This window comes from Strigops habroptila, chromosome 10 (assembly GCF_004027225.2).
Source record: "Strigops habroptila isolate Jane chromosome 10, bStrHab1.2.pri, whole genome shotgun sequence".
NCBI lineage: Eukaryota > Metazoa > Chordata > Aves > Psittaciformes > Psittacidae > Strigops > Strigops habroptila.
Window position 1 is genome coordinate 32,812,241 of NC_046359.1, and position 22,030 is coordinate 32,834,270.

At 41.2% G+C, this 22,030-nt stretch overlaps 1 protein-coding gene across 2 annotated transcripts in view; it reads left to right on the forward strand.

Moving 5' to 3' along the window:
• Positions 1 to 22,030, forward strand: part of LOC115613913 (follicle-stimulating hormone receptor) — a 103,442-nt gene that overhangs the window by 77,367 nt on the left and 4,045 nt on the right. For both annotated transcript variants that reach the window (XM_032920198.1, XM_030499984.1), the window contains exons 5-9: positions 7,924 to 7,995; positions 10,459 to 10,536; positions 13,048 to 13,116; positions 13,233 to 13,307; positions 18,064 to 18,249. In XM_032920198.1, coding sequence (XP_032776089.1) covers positions 7,924 to 7,995; positions 10,459 to 10,536; positions 13,048 to 13,116; positions 13,233 to 13,307; positions 18,064 to 18,249 — 480 coding nt within the window. The remainder of the gene's footprint in view (positions 1 to 7,923; positions 7,996 to 10,458; positions 10,537 to 13,047; positions 13,117 to 13,232; positions 13,308 to 18,063; positions 18,250 to 22,030) is intronic.

The window sequence follows — 22,030 nt, forward strand, 5'->3', positions numbered from 1 at the left end:
GTTGCACAATGTCTATCCACATTTTCACCCCCAGGCCTGCGCAAAGTCCTCACAAAAGCTGAAGGTAATACCCTCAATGGAGTAGTCTCACACATGAGATCCTCGAGCCTTCCTCAGGTCGAAACTAAGTGATGAGAAAAGGAGCTGGGCCTTTTATATGTCTATAAAAAAGGGCTCAGGTGGAAATTCCTCTCGAGAGCTTTGAGAAAAAAAATCTTCCTCATCTGTCTTTACTATGGCTCTGCCCTCTGTTATACTTCATGCACATAGTCTTAAGCATTCAAATTCTCTTTTCCTTGGCAATGGCAGTGCTATAGCGAAGGTATTCATTAACACTTGATGTGAGATGATTAGAACCCTAAAAATACAATGTACTAATATATGGTATAACTTTATTTCATTAGCCCGCCTCACCAAGAATGCCATTCGCACAACTGTGGTTGCCACATCTGCTCCCGTGGTGTTGCCATCAAAATTCAGTGATAATTGAATCCATCTTTAAAATAAACCATTGCTCAAAAATATTTTCACATCTTTTAGCATGTGATCTTAATGTGACTAATAATCTCTCCTCTGCATTAAAACCCCAGCGAAGTCCAGTGAACTCCATTTAACAGTAATTGGTTTTAATGGTTGTAGCTTAAATAAGCCACCATGGTGCTCATTGCTGAACAATGGCATGTACACTCAGCAGTGTGTCAACTTAACTTTTGTATGCCCATCCACCTGAGCACATATATCCAGTCCTTTTTTTCCTGACATATACAAGAAGCCTTACTCATGCAAGAAGTCTTTTATTCCTAACTTACCTAAGAAGCCTTATCATGATTTCTACATTTGGGTATAGAAGAGTGAGTGCTTAATTGTCTGGTTAGATTTTTCTTAAAGACGAGATGAAATTAGGTCAGTGGTCTAATAAGCATAACTCCAAGTAAGCTAATGAGTGTTTAAAGTCTCTGAAAATCACTAGTGTTTGACAGGTTCTGGGCCCAAAAAATGCCAAGAGGTATTGCTTTGAATTTGAACTTTAAGATTTGAGATTTAAGATTTGGACTTTAAGAGATGAGGTGTATTTAGTGCTACACAAACCATCATAGTTTAAACCCTCGTTGAAGTGGAATATGTGGTTAGAGTTGCTGTAGGATTGTCACTTTCCCCAGAATTTTGACTGAAAAGTGCTTTATCAAATTCACCGGGCACCTTGATAAACTTTAACTTTTGTATGTGTGTAACTGAAATACAGATTTTTGTCTTGACAGAAGGGAAATACAGCTTTAAGTTTGCATTGTCGTGAGGAAAAATCATAGGCCTTTTTCCTTTTATTTCAAGCCTGAGTCATTCAGCAGTGACTGCTGTCTTTGAATAGTTCTGGCTACTTAGGAACAAAACCACAGTGGTGGTTATCCTGTATAAAATCCAGAGAATAAGCTGCTGTGGGTAGTACAGTTGTCAGGTCTATACATAGGTAGAAAGAATGAGAGCACATTCATCTCATACAAAAGTGAAGAAGAAATACAAACATATTAATGAACACACTCATTTCAGTGATTTCTTTAAATGTGTGACACAGAAATTTTAGGTCATGAGGAAAGGGTAAATCCCCAATTTAAGTATCTGAAGTAATGGAAGTTTTTCTCTAGACATTAGTGGGTGCTCCCTCTTTTGAACGTTTACCATTCCATGCTCCCATAACCATCAGCTCCAACATTTGGAGATCCTACCTGTACAAAAATTCAACTCCAGCAACAATACTATGACCTATAGAAGCAACAGATTAAAAATACAGAAGATTGCTTGTCTAACTGACCATTCCTCACTCCTCTTTACCTAGTTTTACTCGCTAGCTGAAATCAGAGCAAAATATATCTGGGGGATTTTTTAAGGGTTTCTCTCTTAGGGGCATACAGGACTGGAAGTTACTCTCCAGATGACTGTATCCTATTTCTTACTGGCTCCATTCCATGTATCCCATTAATTAAGTGCTTTATTGACATTCTTGATGCTCTCCATTCTTCCCTGCTTTCTCTCTTTTTTCCAGGGGAGGCTTTTCCAGAAACTCGATGACTTGGTGACTAGAATATTTCCTCTGCTTTTATTTATGGCCACTTAATTCACATTCATTCTTGTGCCAAAGCTTTCTCTGATTTAAATTGATAAAGTTAATCTTTGGTGTTTACTCCACTCACAGATTTATGCTGCATCCCCTCTGTGCCTTCATTTTAGGATGGAAAATAAAACCAAAACAACTCTTATAGGATGATAGATAGTACAAAAGATTCAGGTTTCATGGCTGCAAAGATGAACAGATGAATATGTCTTTCATGCTAATGAGAAGGTTTGAGGTAGCTGTGCTGGGCGTATAAATCACTGCAACACCTTTGGCTTCAGTGGAGCTACATCAATTCACACCACAGAGATCAAGAGCAGGACCATGCATGTAGCAATGAGCTGGGTGTGCTGCTAAGTTACATCATGCTCAGGTCACTCTTTCTACATAGACTCATGCCTTCTTGCTCTCTTTGGCACGTTTCTGTAGACTGCCATTTTCTCCATCCCCTTGTGAGATTCACTGGTGCTTGCCCATTTGGAAAGTCTCCCTTAAAAAGGCAGAAAGTTTTTTTTTTACTGTTTGAAAGGACAGGACTGTTAAATTAATGAGAAAGCGGAAAACTTGATGGAAGGCTGCAAAACGGCAGCTGCTACAGGTAACCCAGTCCTGGTATTCACCTACCTGGGATGTGCCAGCAAGGGTCAGTTAGGGAAAATATAAGGCAAGATGCAGAATAATGGATTGATGGGGTTTGTGTCCAGTTTTCAGGTCTTTTGTTGTGTTGTGGGTATTCTTTTAATACAATACAGAAGTAAAAGGTTGTAAACATGTGAGACTGGAGTTTAAAATAATTCAGAAAAGGCTTGGGCATCTGTGTGGATAGGAACACTATCAACAGCTATTTGAGCTGATAAAAATGATAAAAATTTTAAGGCCTTGAAGGGAAACTAACAGACCTTTGTACATCACAGCCTAATTCTCCCTTTAACTGCTGACAGTTAGGAAAGAATAGCAAGTGATTTCATAACTACCTTGTCACAAAACAGATTAGCAGATGCTGTCTGACCATATGCAGGGTTGTGTGTGAGTAGAAAAGCAAACCTGATGCTGGTCCCACGGGGACATACTTCTGTTGCCCACGTGGTGTTTTTTCTCCCCAGCTGGGGTTCATGCCAGCTTCCCAAACAGTCCACATCAAGGCAACGGAGCTGGAAATGGAGGCCTGTGCTCAGAAAGGTCCTTGTTCCAGCCTTCTGCTGCAGACCCTGCCATAGACCTCTGTAGCCATTCCTGGTCTGACCCACCAGACAGAACAGCTTGTACAGGCACCCTCTGATCTTGATGTAAAAAGATACAGTGAGACCCAAAGCAGGGGGTCTCAGGTACCTGCCTGTTCCTGGGCTCGTTGTGGTTCTTCTGAAGTTTCCAGCTGTGGTGGCTGTCTGGCAGGGTAGGAGACACATTGATTCCTCGCACCAGTGCTTGGCTGTGATATAACTGTTAAAACACAGCTCAGAAAATCTGATGGAAAAATACATATTTACTGGCAGTTTTCCTTAAAAAAGGAGAGAAATTAATCAGTGTTAATGCCTGATACTGAGTCTAGGCACTACAGCCTATCAGTTTAATCACCTTTACAACACGTTGCTTGCAAGGCTTTTTACATGCTTCTTCAAAAATAACTGTATAGCCACTAGGTCTTAAAAATAACTGTATAGCCACTAGGCAAGAAGCGCTGGCTAGCTTTGGCAGTCCTCTCATCAGCTTCATGGGCTCATTACAGCCACTAGCTGTTAAACATTAATACGCTTTTATCTGTCAGCTTGAGTACAAACACGTTCCCCGCTCACCCTATTCCCTTTGTCTCCTGCATCATCATTGTTGGTATGGCAAAAGCACTAAGGAGAGAGAAATGCTAAAAAAATGCAATACTGAAATATTCTAAACCTAGAAAAGAAAATCTTTCCCACTAGTCTTTTAGAAGCAGTGAAGAGAATTGTTAATTGGTCTTCTTGGATATATGCCAAAGAGACAGACTGCTTCAAAATGGTAATTTATTGACCTTTTTATGGGTACAAGATTATTTACCTGGCTCTCATTAGGGAGAGCTGTGGCATTATCTGTTTAATAATGTAGTGATGGCTTTTCAAAGTTATTTTCTTTCCAAAATTAGTTCTCATGTGTAATCGGTGTCCTTTGGTTCTTTTTTTACAGTGGATGTGTCAATGTTCTGTATTAAGCAATCTCAGCTTAAAATAGAAAGGTCTAAACATAACACTCCTTTCACATCAGTTTTGAGGGCATACAGCTGGATTGTTGGAGGGGAGGGAAAAAGTAGGTTGAAAAAGCCTACATTTTATCAGCAAAATAGTTTGCATTGTGGAGAGCAAAGCCCATCTCCAAAGTCTTATAGCTGCTTGTGCCTGCTTGGTCTTATTTTGTGGAGGACCTGGCACATGTACCTGGCAGGCTTCCTAAACCCAAACCACAGAATTCACAGCGTCGCTGACCTTTTGTGTGGAGTTGGCTCTTCAGTAAAAAGAAGTGATGTTCCTCTCCTTCCTTTTGCATGGCAGCCTCACGGTTAAAGAAAGACCTTGTGCCTGAAGTGGGTGTCATGGATTACACGCTCAGTTTAGCCTGCAAAGCTGAGACACATATGTCAGAGGGATCCCTTGCTGGAGTCCTTCGCGGGTGCTGAGGCGCTGGCACAGGGTGCCCAGAGAAGCTGTGGCTGCCCCATCCCTGGCAGTGTTCAAGGCCAGGTTGCACACAGGGGCTTGGAGCAACCTGCTCTAGTGGAAGGTGTCCCTGCCTGTGGCAGGGGCTTGGAACTGGATGAGCTTTAAAGTCCCTTCCAACCCAACCCATTCTGTGATTTTATGAGTCAGGCTCACATGCAGTATAAAGTAACAGCATGATTAAAAGGCACAAGAAGGGAGTGCCGTTGTCTTTATCTCTGCCTACCTCGGGTTTGCACTTCAGCAAATACCCACAATAAGCTGATGAGGTAAACTGTGTTCCCAGTTTTGTCAGAGTAGCCCCTACCAATTTGGCGTCAAAAAGAGCAGACATGTTGCTATATTTGGAGAAAAGCAGCCAGAATCTTTCAGGAATTAGTTTCTGAAAGATTTTTTTTTTCTCTGCTGATCATGGTGCTGTGTTTTCTTAAGTGCTGACTCCAGTAAGCCTTTTCAGAAAGACAATTAATGCTTTGGAAAGCAGCCATCAGCCATCTGAGAAACAGGTTCTTACCGAGCTGTTTACACATGGCAAGGGGGGATTCACTCATAACACAGATTAAAGAGGACACTTGTTTAAAGTGAGGTTACTAAGGATGTGTACATTAAATGGTAAATATATCGACAAAACTGTCCTGCAGGAAAGATATTCAGTAAATTGGATTATCTACATTCTAACAAGATTATCCACTTAAAGACCTGTGGGATTTGCTCGTTGAATAAAAAGAGAGGGAAGATCTAGGCTGCAGCCTAGCTAAATATTTTTTTAGTCCTTTTTATCCAGTTAATGACAAGAACACCCTCTCCTACTCCCGATCACCGCTCTGTGCAATCAGTGCGTTGTGCCACCTGTAGATTTACTTCAGTATGTAATGATTTGTCAAAGATGCTTTCCTCTTCATCTCGTGCTGCTCAGTTGACACCAGTACAAATTGAGCCCTGAACACCTTGGGATTACTGGAAAGATCAGGACTATGGCATCACCCAAGGCCTTGAATGTGTTTTTTCACACATGTGGTGGAAGGCCTGCTAACCAGTGTGGCATTTTGATATGTTGGGAGTAAGTTGCAACTGGGAGCAGTGCTTGAATAGCATATGTTAGAGTACCATCACCTTTCATTACTGCAACATGAGGATTGAGATTTTTCTCAAGAGATGAAAGCTTCTCATGTCTTCTCTGTCCTGCAATAGCCACACACTACTTGGCAGCAGTTTGCGTTTTCATTTACTAACTAGAGGAAATGCATGCCTTAATTCATATTTAACAAGGGGCTTGTAAAAAGAATCACATTATTTTCTAGCGTATGACTCATTTAAAATTAAAGGCAGCTTTCAACTAAAACCCTGCACATCTCTGTTATTTAGAGAGTGTGCTTTAAAGTACTGTAAAGGAGGAGGTACAGGTTCTTCTTCTATTGCCTCTAATTTTTTCAGGTAACTCCTTTTACAAAGTGTAAGTGCAGAAGTACTTTTAAGTAAAAAGGGCCTTGTGAAATCCCCCTGCTTCATTACTCATGCTTTCTATTTAACTATACGTAATAGCTTTTCAAAGGCATTTTTGTAGAGCTTTCTTGGTCACATGTGACAGCTGTTATTTTTAAGCTAATGCAGTGTCAGACCACTCTGACTTCTGAGATGGAATAGTATGACATCTCAGCAACTTTCCTAAATTGGCTTCTTGAATATTTGCTATATTTAATTTTTTTCCTACATACAATGTGTTACATTTTGTTATAAGATGAAACAGATAACAAGGCCGCTTTTCAACATCTGGGGATCTCCAGGTACCACCTGAGGGAGCTCAGAGCAGTACTTACCCAAGTGAACGATTGTTTTATGGACTTGCGTGTCGTCCTGAGTACCCAAATGTATAGGATTTGGTTTGTCACATGGAGGCATTCAGTTTCAGTTCAGATTATGAAAACTGAACGTTTCCAATACTCCTGAAAAATCTATGTTCATAATAAACATCAAATGAATTCTGTTACTTTTTTCCAGTCTCAAGTATTCCTTCTCATCACCATTCAGCTATTCAGGAATAAATCCACAAAAAAACCCCACCAAAACCAAAAGATCACATCCAGTAGTGAAAGAATATTGTTCTGTTTAAGTGCCAGGATAAAAAATGCCTTCTGTATACTACTAATACATTCATTAAGGAACCAATATTCTCAGTGACAGTTTACCTTCTCTACCATGTCACATACTAAAAATACAAGGATACAACTAAACTTTGAAGAACCCAGATTTTCTCTTTGTTTGGTGAGACATTTGGTGTTTGGTGAGATGAAATGAGGCATTTTGGTGGCTGGGAAAAACTCCCAGCTGGTCAGAGCCCAGGTTGGTCCAGCTCCTCCTCCCTCTTGTGCTCATCCCTCCTTCCAGCCATCAGCAGCCACCAGCCATCTCCTGCTACATGGCAGTATCATGGTTGCTCAGCACTTGCTACTACTCCAAGTAACAAAATTTGTTTAGATTAGATGCGGTACAGCTCTGTGGATACCTGTGACAGTGGGTGCAGGGTTGTCCTTCACAGTCAGTGTTTCTGGGATGGTGTTTCTTGGACAGTGATGCTCAATGTGGTGGGAGGTGGGAGGTAGATAAACACAGTGGCTCAGGCTCATTTTGAGTCACACAAACTGCTGAAGCAGTCCCATGTGTTCAGTTCCCCACTATTGGAGGTGCTGAGGAATAAAGAGTCCTAATCCATGAAATAATGTTATTCCCAGTGGAATTAATATAGCCTCTAGATAGAAGGTTAAAATTGTGGTGAGTTGATACTATTGTCTTAGAAAAGCTACTGTGAAAATAATTATCCTGTGTCAATGCAGTTGATTTCTCAGAATATGGTTGGGAAATTAATACTGACAGTTCCCTGGGATCATCAGGAGGGACTGTAGAATTATCCAAGGTAGAGTTTCTCCCTTGACTTCAGTGGGGCAGAATTCAGTTTTGTGCTTTGCAGAAGAACTTTTTTACATTAGTTTCAAGTTTGCTATGGGCAACTCTCCCATTTGTGGCTAAACTGGCTTTTGGGCTGCCATTTTAAGTACAGTTTTCTTTCTTCTTTTTTAATTATTGCTGTGTTCCTGGGGCAGACTGAATAATCTTCATCTGTTCTCTCTCCAATAGGTTGATATCAAACACTGGCCTTCGGTTTTTACCTGCTGTCCATAAGGTGCATTCTTTCCATAAAGTTTTACTGTAAGTTTTAATGTCTGCTTTTCACTTTTAAAAGCTCCCTTTAAATGGTCTTCTGCTTCAACAAAACCTTTTAAGATATGGTTCCTCTTCCAAGATGTGATTCCGCTTGTGTTTGCTTATTAGCTTCATGGTAGCATTTTGGACTGTAATTTTCTAGGACCGATGATGATGTGGCCTGAAAGGTCTCAGTTCTCTCTAGGTCTCCCTTCTACAAAACATTATAACTTGCACTTTACAGGCTTCCTTTAACTACGCTATGAGTGTGTGTCTGAGTGGCCAAGAGGATGGATAACAGCCTCTTACTCCCCTTTCACCAGCTGAAATCCAAACCAGGCTGGTGGCAGTGGCAATGTGTTGCCACCTGGTGACCGTTCTCTGGCTTGCATGGGAAGGGTTGATCTCAGAGCTGTGTCCTGTGGAGAGATACTCACATCACAGAGTAAAAAACAAAAAGAAAACACGGGGGAATATCTCTACCATGCTCTTTTTTTTTTTTTTCCCACTGGCAGTAAAAGTGTCCAGAGAATGAAATATTTTTCCTATGGAAAAGTCCAGTGCTAGTAGGGAAAAAAATATTTGTGTAAAGTTTTGTGTGCAGTGCTTTTTTTCTGTAAAAGCATCGGGGGGGTTGGGTAAAAAATGCGATCAGAAAAAGCTTGATATTTTTCACTGAAAAATACCTTAACATAAGTTTTTTAATCAGTTCTTAGTACAATTGCAGGCAGAACACAAAGGAAATAATCAACTATTTCTTCTCTTCCTTCGGCCAAGATATATTGTTAATACACAGGCAAAGTTCTGCACGTTTAAATCTGTGGCTAGAAGATTTCAAGCTGCAGAAACATTAATCCTGCAATTGCCTTACTAATAGCCATTGATAAAAACAAAAATGCATTGAAAACATACAGGGGGGTGCCTGAGTATATGGTATACACATATTAAAAAAGATATTTATGTAATATACTTGACACATAATTCTGAGAACTGCACTTCAGGGCTCCCCAAATACCATCAAGCAAATGCAACAGCTTCCTCCTAGGAATGTATATGCCTATATATGTTTATCGTCAGTGTTAACTAGGCTTGAATTATTGTGCCCTGCTGAGCAAAAGGTTTGGGGTTTTTTTCAGATGAAACACCTCACTTTGCTGTAAGAAGAGGGTAAAGGTTTTAAACTGACAGAAGGGAGGTTTAGAGGGTGCTGAGGCGCTGGCACAGGTTGCCCAGAGAAGCTGTGGCTGCCCCATCCCTGGCAGTGTTCAAGGCCAGGTTGGACACAGGGGCTTGGAGCAACCTGCTCTAGTGGAAGGTGTCCCTGCCTGTGGCAGGGGCTTGGAACTGGATGAGCTTTAATGTCATGTCCCTTCCAACCCAAACTATTCTATGACTCTAAGAGTAGGACTTGATGCTGCTTGAGTCCCAGGCTAGACCTTGGTTCAGACTCTGGCCCCACTGAGGTCAGTAAGAAGATTCCCATTGGCTTCAGTTGTGCCAATATTTTAAGTCCCAAAGATAGATCTTGATCAGTCACAGGTGTTTATAAAGGACTGGTGCAGATCTTTAGCAAAGGGATACACTTCATTGCATGGATGCCACACTCCCTCCCTTACTCCTACCTCTGCTGACCTCAGCTTGCAGAATGAGGCCTCTGTGTAAGTGTCAGTGCAGAGTTGTGGCCATATTCAGCTGTCAGTGTGAGATAATTTTGGAGCTGCGCTTAATTTCAAGCTTTCAGATAATTAATTTCGTACTGTGCTTTCCAACAGAAACAGCATGAAAACAACCATATCTCAGTCTAAATTATGACTAATCCTATTTAACTTCTTTGGGGTCTATTTTGAGCAAGCAACAGAATGTATATCTATATCAGTCAAAACTGCTGAAAGACTGACATGCCTACTTGTCAGGTCAACAAACTGCATTGACAGGGGTCCTGGGTCTTAAGTTCTTAAGCACATACAAAGCTTATAAGCAACCCTGTTGAGAGGGAGGGGTGGGGGGGGGGAGGAATGATTCATGGGCTGGTAGGTCAGGCCAAAAAGGCTAATGACTTTTCCTTCTTCTGGTTGGGAGGCTGTGAGAAGGGGTGGCCTCACAGCCCCTCAGCTTGCATTTTCTGGGTAGTTTGTTTGCTGAACGAACTCTCTCATCTGCCTCAGGGTTATGAGACCAAAGCTTTTATGCATTTTAATGACTTCAGCCTATTTGGGAGGAAAGTATGGGGGTGCTGTAAATGTTTTGCTCCAGCCTTTTTTACCAGGAAAACTCATCATTTGTGCTCTGCAGACAAAATGTCTTAAAAACTTAACTTGTTACCCTTTGTCTATACTACTTCCTCAGATTGTATATGTGGAAAAATACTGTGTTGGAAATAGTGTACAGTATTGAAAGGCTCACAGAGCTACAAATATATATATTATTATATACACAATGCAATAGTTTCTATTGTATTTTATTTTTCAGGGATATTCAAGACAATATCAATATACGTACAATTGAAAGGAATTCATTTGTGGGCCTGAGTTCTGAAAATGTGATTCTGTGAGTAAGACTTACTTAGAAAATTCATTATTATTCTTGTTAGCTCATTTCTTTTCCAGAATAAGGTCAAGAAAATCAGAGGATGGGCACTATTTCGTACGCTTCCAAATTCAATCTGAGGTTTTAGGCTTCCTCCCTATCCCTGAAATCCATGTATTCTGTCATCCCGCCATGAAAAATTAATGCCTTTGTGGGTTTTTGTTGTATTCTAATCCTACCCTTTATTTTAGAAGCACAGCATACAGCATATTTAGTAATTACTGATGCCAAGGTTAAACATATTCCACCTACAACAACAGTTCCATGTGATACAAATTGCGTTCAAAAGGATGGCATGGCTCATAAATATTTACACTCAGACACATCATTCAAAAGCATTTATTACTCAGGCAAAATATATGTAGATGTTGTGGAAATGCTGTATATTTGTATACAATATTAATGCATTGATACAGGCCAGTTCACAATGCAGTTTCAAGCTGCATGGTTAGATGACTCTACATTTGGCTTGAACAGTCATGTATTTTAATGGACTATCTGACTTCTTTGATTGCTTCTGTTGGTATATCAAAACCTACTGTTTGCTTGCTAACAAGCTGCCTTCATTTCACCTAAACGGTGACCAGACTGGAAAACTCTCCTACTCTGTGTGTGTGCAGTTTGCTTCACATCCTGAAGTAGACAAGCAAGATCTGATTGACTGAATGGGCTCGCATTGATCTTTATGGGAGCAAGGTCAGACCATCAATATTGTCCCCATCAGGGAGCGTAGTGATAGGACAAGGGGTAATGGGTTCAAAAAGGGGAGATTTAGGTTAGATGTAAGGAGGAAGTTCTTCCCTGTGAGGGTGTTGAGACACTGGCACAGGGTGCCCAGAGAAGCTGTGGCTGCTTTGCCCTGCCTCCTGCAAGAGCCCCATCAATGCGTGCAGGGAGACCTGGCCACCATCGCCTGGTCACACGATGTCCTGACTCTGCTGTAGTTCTCCATTTGGACAGAGGCCCTGCCTGTGTGCTTTGGCAGTCCCTGATTAGACTTCTCTTGTCCAAGCTCTGCATTTCTGCCTCCATTGTCACTTGTTGCTAAAGGAAGAGTTAGTGGAGTTGGTAAGGCTGGGGAGGTGAGGAGGGGAGAATTTGTGTCAACAGAAAATTGTCTGTATGTAGTATAATGAGGTCTTGGGATTTAGGTAAAATCTTTTTTACTCTTTTTACTATTTGAATGCAATTAGCCAGGTGATGGGAGTGTATAGTCCACACTGCATGGCAACAGTGACTCTAGTTTTACAACCCTAGTATCTCATTTCACTAGCATCATGTTCAGTGAAAGAATGCAGTAAATGCTAGTCTGTGATTAAAAGCATATATATCAGCCTGGCAGTTACGAATGGACAAGATCAATGTAATATAATAAATGTTTTAAATGCTATAAGCAGGGACATGTCTCTCCTCTCTGCCTGCTTAACTCCTGTCTAATAGTGCTTGCAAGTGAAGGGGACAGTGACAGTTCTCCTCATCTGACCTGACAGACATTATAGACACAGAGCTATGTACATCTGCCTATCATGGTCAAAAGGGTAATCCTTTCAGCCAGACCCATAACTGATTTTCATGCTGACCTTAGCTCACCACTTCAGACCTTATCTAAGTGGGTCACTCACATTCCCAGCTTTCAGTGTGAATTAAAAACAAAACGTCCAGGTTTGCTGACAGTTTAATTAAATCAGGCCGTTTTTGCCATCAGTCAGACCTGTCACTGCCTGTTGGAGAGGGTGTGAGTTGCAAGTGACATTTAAAGCAAGATGAAAGATTGCGTCATAAAGATGATAAATATAACTGACCCAAATGTAAATTTTTAGGACCGTGAAGGGAAGAGAGGGAAGGACATTAAACCTTAATTAGTTAATGCACTTCAGTAACAACTTCGCAGAACGCCCCAGGAGCTTCGATTCCCAAGTTCATACCTGTGTCTCCTCTTGGGGGAGGAAGCCTGGGGAGGTGGGACTGGGGCAGCAAAGAGACAGGGAGTGGCATTCTCAAGGCAGCAGATGTAGTAGGAATCAGCCGCTTCCCAGGAGGTTTGGCACCACCACCACCCCGCTTCGCCCCTGGCAAAGGTGAAGCTGTGGCCCAGTGTTTAAAAAGCATCTTGAAAAGAGTAAAACTAAGTGGCACCAACAGCGCTAGCAGGAAAGATCCTGGTCTCACCCGTCCTGGGATTAAGCTGGAACAGCCTCACTGATTCCGCTGCTGCTTCCAGTACCAGCATCTTCATCAGCTCTGCCCTTGCTCCAGCTATCATCTCTGATGGTAGCACCTATCTGCCCTACTCATGTCTACTTTCCAAAGCCTTCCTCCAGCTCTTGGGATATTACTTGCTAGAATTCAAGGATATGTCACCATTTGAATATCCATTTAATAATTTTATTTGTTTGAGATCCCTTTCGCAGATGTGAGTTATATACATTTTAGTTACGAAGCATGAATAAGAAAATTTTCTTTCTGTTACAGATGGCTGAATAAAAATGGGATTCGGGAAATAGAGGATCATGCATTTAATGGAACCTACCTGGATGAGCTGTAACTATTTCTGTTGTTTACTATTCTGAAAAGCAATCATTAGAAGGTAGTAACTGCTACAAGGGATTTTTTTAATCTCAGATTGTTTTAGCATGAATATTGTTGTGTTTTTTCAGAAATCTAAGTGATAATCACAACCTCGAAAGATTACCAAATGAGATCTTCCAAGGAGCCAGTGGGCCTATTGTTTTGTAAGTAATATTCAGATATTATATTTCTCATTATTAACTCCCTAGAAAAGAATAGAGAAGAACATATGAATGCCAGTCAGATCTCAACATCTCATAAACCTTGAAGTTCAAAATTGGAGGTATATATTGGAAGCTATGACTGAAATTTCAGTCTAGATCCATATTTTTACTTTGTCCTCAAGTTCTGGGGAGTATTTGGATCCAGGAATTTTGATCCAGATTTCTCTCCACAGCTGATTAAGCTCTGTAAGAGAATAGATCTGCTTTGTTTTTTTCTAGAGAAAAATGCTTAGTTTTTCGGTTGAGTGAAAACAAGAACAGGTGAGTGGGTCTTCAGTGCTTAAATCTGAATTGCTTACCACTGAAGATCTGCCCCTGCATCTCTGAGGCTTAATTCTGAAGATAAATTCCCTAGCCTACAGGGATAGCTAGGTATGAGATATATCTCATGCAGTTACAGGAAGGTGTCTTTGGTGGGCGGTAAGCTGGAAAGCAAGACCTTAGCAGTAGAGAATTCTGCAGTAAGAATGCTCATGGATCTCAGTCACCATTACCTCAATGGTTTGCCATGGGGTCTGAAAATGCCTGTACGTGTGCACAGCTGCTTGTGTTGCTCAGCACAAGGCACAACACAGAAGAGTTGCAACAGAGACATGAGAGTCTTTTTTTGTCTCACCAATTCATCAGAGCCCATCTACCCTGGATGTCCAGAGAGGGCTGAGAGTCAACCAGAAGAAAGGGTGAAAGGGAGTCACTGGAGCTGTTGGAAGATTTTACATAGAGGTTAGAGTGGTTAGAAATCTACAAAAGAAGGAGAATAATGTCTTGAGTTCAGATCAGAGCTCTTCTGAAGGCCTTTTTTCCACATTGTGATGGTCAGTGCACCTGTGGTATAAAGAGCTATGATACAGGTTACTGCATTCTGTTCCACTTCTATCACTCCCTCACAGTGTCTTCCTTCTTTGGAAAAGACTGCTAGTGGAGCATCATTTGAGCAGTAAGATCATAGATGTTCCTTTTGAAAAGCATTCTTTCCTGTAGTGAAAAGTAAATGCATTTTCTTTGCAAGCTGTAGCTGATACAATCATATTCTGGAAGTTTATCAAATTGATTTGGCTGTAGTTCAGATTCATTTGATAGTTCAATTGCTAACACTGAGATATTTGTCTAAGAAGTTTTCTGTTCCATTACCAATACATTCACTATACTATGGATGGGAAATTACCTTTTTATCCTGAGATCAAGATAAGAGCCTTCTTACTTATCCACCACTGTAGTGTACACAGGAATGCACTTATGGAAATGACTGACCCATAATCATATCTTTGCTGGGACAAATGGTGTTGCTGCAAGCGAATCTGTGTTGCAGACTGCAGTATTTTATTGAAATGAATGTCAGGATGTTTTAACTCTTGATCTTCCTGGATCAGTTTTCTACAGTCAATTTATACCAACTTCTGTTTTATAATACAGCATATTAAAATAGTGTGAAAGAAACACAAACATGAATAGTAAGGTCAGAAAGAACCAATCTTAGCCCTCGTACAGGCTACACAGTTTCACAAATCAGTAAATCAGTTCCCCAGGCTTACAGCTCTTGGCTGAACTAGAATATCATCTAGAAAGACATCAGAGGTTTTGAGTTAAAGGATTTCAGCGCTGACAGTAGGCAGGGAAATCAAATAGCTAATTACTCCCACGCTTATACATATCCCTTCTATAAAGAAATACACTGTATTTCCAACTTGGAATTTCATAGCTTCAATTTTCAGCCATATTATCTCATTTAATCATCTTTTGATGCTCCCAGAGCTGTAGTGGCTTACACCAGCTTTTACTGAAGTCCTTAGGAGTTCTTTGGCTGCATCCTCACTTGAGTGGAGGGCAAGGTATGGCTGTGGTCCATCCTATCCTTGCAATTTGTCTTCAATGGGGAATCCACATATGGGGGCCACAGGAGAGCTCCAGTCGATCCCCAGCTCATCAGCTGAGTCCCTAGAGCACAGGGAAAATATTTCTCACCAATCAGTCTACTGCTCTCTGATCTCTGCTCCACCAGCCAATTCTTGCTGTTTCTGTATGTGCCTTTCAGACCTCATCAGCTGGTCAGTAGTTTTGCTAATCCAACAGAGACTCCCAGTGGGAAAGAGAAGTGATTGGAAGAGAAGCCAGGTTCATTTTGCTGTTCCTGAGCTGGCTGCTGTCAAGGCTGATGACTAGCAGCCAAGCAATAATAATACAAGAACATGTATTCCAGACACTGATGCTTTCTGGTTTGATTTGCTACTGCCACTCTATTGTCTTCTTCATCACGCTTATTTAACTTATCAAGCCTCTAACTAGAGAGCAGTGTCCCAGAGAACCTCTGCACTGAGGTCTGCGTGTAGTGACTCAGTGGAGTAAGTTGCTAAACCACCTGCACAATGTCTGTGTTTGCTGTTCGAGGGCTTGTCAGTGGTGTAGTGATAACTATACCTAACAGACATACCAACAACAGCACTTTCCCTAACTCACTCCAATTTATGTGCGATAATGAGCATAAAAAGAAAATCTTTCAAAAGAAGAAGAAAATAATGGAAAAATATCTAATATTTATGAAATTATTTAAAGATGCCCAGAGATCCAGTAACATTTTAGCTATTTTTTTAAGTCTAGGTGATACTCCTATTCACGGTTGGGACTCAGTAAAGATTTTTAGCTAACAAGATGAAGAAAACATTTTCCATGCTCTTGTTGAGAATTATGAGCCCTTATGAAGTTTCACAGGCTCTCAGTGATGCCATGCGTGTCAGTGGATTTAGGCAGAAAACTGCTATTTAGTTGTTGAGACATAAGTACATACATATATATATTTCGTTAGGCAGTGGCATATTAAGGGCAACAGTCAATCCATGAAACAATTGCGGTTGCTTATCGCAACCAAATTACCTCTTCAAGCATCTAAGTCAGGTATCGACAGCCTAAAATTTCTCATCAGCTACTGCTTTTAGCTCCTGTGAGAAGCAGGTCAGGCACAGAACAACCTCAGGACCACAGCGTGGCTGCTCTCAGTCTGACCTGCAGAAGTTCAAAGCGTTTCTTGCTCCACCAGTCTGTCTTGCCCTTCCCGTAGAAGTCATGGCCCCAAGGTCAGGGTAGGGGAGTGCGGTCTTGCTCCTCTGCCGCCACAGTTCATGGTCCAGTTGTTGAAGGTGGTACATCCCTTCAGAGCCTGGAGGCAAAACTTCAGCTGTGGGCACAGCATGGACACAAAGGTCATCTTTACCCACCACTGATTTTACTAACTGCTTTACTAGCTGCCTGTGGATTTGTTAGACTTGGCCACCCTAAGCTAAGGACTGTGAGTTCCAACAGAGCCATTTCCTGGTATTCATTTTGTTTCTTAGAGGTGCAAATGTAGATATGGTACATAGCAGCTGTCTGAACTTTACTACATGCTGCTAAAACCTGGTCTCCCCCTCACACGACATTTTACTGCATTAATATGATAATAATAAAAACCTGACTATTCTGTGATTTTATGTTGGGTTATAAAGACAAGTCAGAGTTGTCCTGACTTCTTACTGTTATGGATTAATTGGATACTGTACCTTGGAGGGGGCATGGAGAAAATTACAAATATTGTCAGTCCAATTCCTTGACTAGGGAAATTTCCTTTCTTTTTTTGGAGACTAAAGAGCAGAGCAGCCTTAGCAAACATGGCATCCTGGCTCTGTCTCAGGCCATAAGAGCACAGGGGCTAAGGGAGGACAGGGTTGATTTTGTGCAGTTCATTTTATTGTTGCTTTTCAGAGAAAGGAGCGTGCTCTCCTGCTGTCATGAGCCAAGGGACACAGTTTGTGCCTCGGTGAGGGAAATGTGGGGACGTTTTGCCCCAGCTGTTACACCCTGTAGTCACTGGGATGCGTTCCCAAGTGTTTCTTAGCCTGGAGATGGAGCACCCTTGGTCCTTCTTCCCTTTCCCCACCTTCAAGGCACAGGTCAAGATCTAGTGTTTGCACAATGTGTTTCCTTCTAAAAGCCCTAATGCTTCCTTTAATGCATTTGTAGCTGCTGCTTCCATTGGTGCCTTTGATAACCTGTCCCAAACAGTAATTGCCTTCCACATAAATACATCTCTCTAAACCTCCTGTAATCTTGCCCCTTTCTTCACTTCAGTCTGTGCTCTGTTTGTTTTTCAAACCTCTGGAAATGTTTTCTTATTTTCGTTCCTCACAGTTTGAACCATCTCACCCCTGTGTCTCTTTGATCTCTTTTTCTTCCTAATGAGTACAAGACCTGATATCCCAACCTCTCCTCACATACATACCCCCACATAAGCTCCTCTTTTTGTGTTTAATGCTTTTTCCACAGCAACCTTCCCCTGATGTGATGTTCATATAGCAAACTTCTGTTGTGATTTCATCAGCCTTTTTTATCCTGTAGCAATACTGTGGGATGATTGTTGTATTTACTGGGTATGTACTAAACCCAGTGTCATATGGCACTAATGGTTTATGTCCCTGCTAATTCTAACATAGAGAATTTTTTCTCAGACCACACTAACATCATTTGATTGTTGTTGGCAATGGATATTAGTTCAGGTTTCCTGGAGGAACATGTAATTTATCCCAGGATCCTATTTTCAGTGTACATTTCCAGCTGATCTCTTTCCAAGCACTACTCTGAGAATGAGTAGGACAGTCTAAAACACATATCCACTGTCGAGCAGAAGTAAATTTGCTCTTTGCCAAGATTTTCTTATGTTTTCTTAAAGGGATATTTCAAGGACGAGAATCAGCTTCCTGCCAAGTCATGGATTAGAGCTCATTAAGAAGCTAAGAGCAAGGTCTACATACAATTTGAAAAAGCTTCCTGATTTAAGCAAATTTAGAGCTTTGATTGAGGCAAACTTCACCTATCCCAGCCATTGCTGTGCATTTACAAACTGGAAAAGACAAAAGTAAGTGATTTCATTTGTTTTTCTTTGTGTTGCCTCTCAGCAGGTGCTTGGGACGTAGGCCTCATCTCCATGATGCCGCTTACATTAGGATTTGGGTTAGGATTAGGGCTGAGAGATTCACAAATCCTAGTGCGCCAGTGACACTTGGGCTGCAAAAGACATGCCAAGTGCAGCATGGCACAGCACCAACATTTCTCCTTCTGCACTTTCTCATCTGGGCCAGCCATGGTGCTGGGGACTTAGGCCTCAAGTCCATGATCCCATTCAGATCCACAAGAGCCTTCAGCTCTAGGACACTGGAGATGCAAAAGATATGTCAAGGACAACATGGCACATTACTCTTTTTCCATACCTTTCTCATCTCATTAAATGAACTTCCTTAAAGTCTGGATGAAAAAGGTCTCTTCAGTGCAGGTAAGTAAATTAATATAAATAAATATATATACACAATACATGCAGGTTTATGCTACACAGTGCACTGCCTCTCATTCCCATTGTAGGGGAATAATAAATTTTGATAGGTGTGTTAGCATCAGCATTTTCCACAGCTGTGGCTCTAGCTCCCACTAGCTTAAGGTCCACCTATCACTGGGACCTGCCATCCTGGATCAGGCTGGAGCCACGCTGAAGACATTCAACAGGAAAAGTTTGATAACTGATCAGGAGGTAGCTGGAGGGAAAGCTGTGTTCACACAGAAGCTGGTCAGTACTTGGCCATCAATTCAGGAGGGTAATAGGACCATTGCATGATCTCAGACTTGCCTCTCAGGGAGCCACATTGATGTTGGAACAGTGTCCACCCAAGCGCCACAGATACAATATCTGTCAAGTCTACATATGCAACATTTTTGGACATGATTTCTGAAATGGTTAACCTAGAACAGACCTTGTCTACCCAAATCAACAGAGTCAGGGCAGGGTGTCTTTTTAGATTCCCAAAGTAGTTTTCCATGCTTATTTTAATTTTCTATTAGCACATTGCAGTGAGACTTCAAGTGTCAATGATTCTCATTGAGTATTATCAGCTCAGATAGACTTCAGATGTACAAGTTAACTAGTTAACTGTGATGTGACCCGACTTGCCATGCACCTTCACAGGAGATGGTGGTCATTTGGGTCTCAAAAATCATGCTGTTAGGGGATAAGATGTTTTATTTACTTCCAGGTAGTCCAGGGAGGATAAAAAGGATGCTTCATCATCCCCAGAAGAGCATTTCTAAGGATCACTGCAGCAATTGGTATTCATGTAGGAAATCTGGGAAGGAATTAAGACAGGGATGTGTGGCCCCTTTCTGCCTGCTCCATTTATGTTAGATTTTCGCTTCCAGAGACCTATGCAGCACTCCAGAACATTAGATAAAATAAGTTGCCATAGTGGATCATACTTGATCACCTGTTCCAAATCCATCTGTACTGATGAACAGGTGCTGTTGTTGTGATAATAGAAAGCTTAAACCTGTTACAGCAGCATTCCTTTCTAAATTTTGGAGCGTGTCACATCAAGTACAGCTCCTCCACACTGAGACACAAATTAAAACAATTTTAATGCTTTCCCTTCCCTCCCCTCCATTCCAGTAAGTATTATATTACTGGATTTTGCCATGCCAATCTAGTAAGATTTATCACACTGGCATAGCAGAAGGTGAACTGCTTTCTTAGGACAAGCCCAGTGCAGTTTGTTGAACTCCCCTCACGTTTTTCTGAGGGGAAAAATGGAAAATAATATCCTTGAAGTGCAGATAGGGCAGAGGCTGGATGTTAAAACCCTTAATTTGACATATACCGTTATGAACTTCAGCAAGCTTTTGGCTTTCTTTGACATAAAGATCACCATCTGCCTAAAAGAATGACATTGATATGACTCTGTCCTTACACTTGATCGTTATTCTTTGGAGGAGCTGTCACATGAAATCTTACTTTTTTTAAAAGTGTGACAGCATTAGGAGTCGTGTTTGGGCCTTGTCTCATGAGAACATACTATCAGTTGCTCACAAATCACTTGGTGTCACTTTTTGATGAGGATGATTGCTTTGAGATGGGGCTTAATACAGAACCTAGGTTGGGACTATTTATTCTGCTGAACGTGTTCCTCAGCACACAAGATCCTGCTGTCACTGGATCCAAATGAAGCACATAAAATAATGACTTGTACAAATGTACAAGTTTTTGGTTTTTGTTTATTTTCGTCAGCGCACTCTACCAATTTTAACTTTATTCTTTAAGTTGTTCTTTCTCTATTTTCAGAGGGTTTGCTTGAGCAAAGCAATGTTAAACAGTAACAGAAGGTTACAAAGAGACTGAATACATGAACTGTGTTACGATACCTACCAACCATCTCATAAGAAAGCAAGGACCCATCCCTTGCCAAAATACGTTTTAACTTGTTGCTTTGAATGCACCACACAACCCAAAGAGCAAACATCCAAGGGCAAAGAGCTGGCAAGCAGTCAGTACCAGAGGAGTTTGCAGCTGCCCATCTTACCTGCTCACAGTACAGGTGACCAGGAAGAAGACTCCTCACCACCCATCCTCAGAGCAAAAAGAACAGCTAAAACTCTGTGGGACCCTGGTTTTCTTTGGGACCACTGGCTGTAAAGTAACTCAAGAATTAATAAATTGTAATAATCAGAAATACTTAACTGGCCTTACATAGCAGTCTTGTCAGGGGACAGATTTAGCCCCAGGCGGTGCCTCCGTAATTTGGGAAAAGGTTTATTTTTAACTCATAGCTGAGAAATGACTGGATAAAAACATTTCCCTCAGTTCATTGCTGAAGCAGCACCAATTGCAGTAGCTTTCAGTGCCCTCAAGTGCCTTTTGCACTCAAAACTGAGGGACTTTCTCTCCCTTTATTGCTCCTTGGGAGCATATATTCCCTTTCAGCTAGAGAACTGTTGATATATTGATCAATACACTGGACCCCTCACTCATCCTTATGCGAGCAGAACACAGGGAAGCAAAATGTAATGCCTTGTTATTGCTGTTGTGACCTTCATAGTGCATATTTGACCTCACAGAAAATCAGTTTTCTGCCTCAGTTGACAAGCAAGATAAAAAATATTGATAGTAGTAGAGGATGTTCAGAACCCCATAGGAAATGTCCCTCACCTTCTGATGCTGGGGCTTCATTAGTTTTCCTTTCTTGCAGACCTTTTAAATTTGATTTTGGGAGGATGTAGAGAGTGCGCAAAGTCAAAGGGTAAAAGTTACAAAAAAAAAAAAGTCTTCCTTTTAAGCTGCTACCAATTCTTTAAAATTTTCAAGTAAAACTTGCCTAGAAAGCTCTTTTCTCAGCTGCACCACAAGTCAGGGTGGAAGATAAGATGGGGTCCTCTCTAGAAATCACACACCTAAATTTCTGTCTGGGCTGTAGATTAAAGTAGGCAGAGCTGAACTGTGTTGGGTTTGAAACACGTTGTCAGCTGTTTTATTCCCTAAATCAGATTAGGTCTGGATCCATCCTATGCAAAACTGTGGATGCACATTTCTGAGACAATAAACTTCAAAGACAGCGTTGGAGAAGCAGTTGTAAAATCTGACCCTTTATTTCCTCTTGATACATTTTGATGTTTCTTAGATTGATGAAGCTGATCATCCTTCTGTCATGTCAACAAAAGCATTTCTTCTGTTGGTCTAGGCATGAAGAAGGGCATAGAATACTCTAGAAAATAAAGCCAAACACAAAACCTACCAATCAGTGACAGGTTATGTGAGAAATCTACTTGAAACAAGGGAGGCTTCTTACACACTGCGTTATCCATGTTGGATAACTGCATCATGA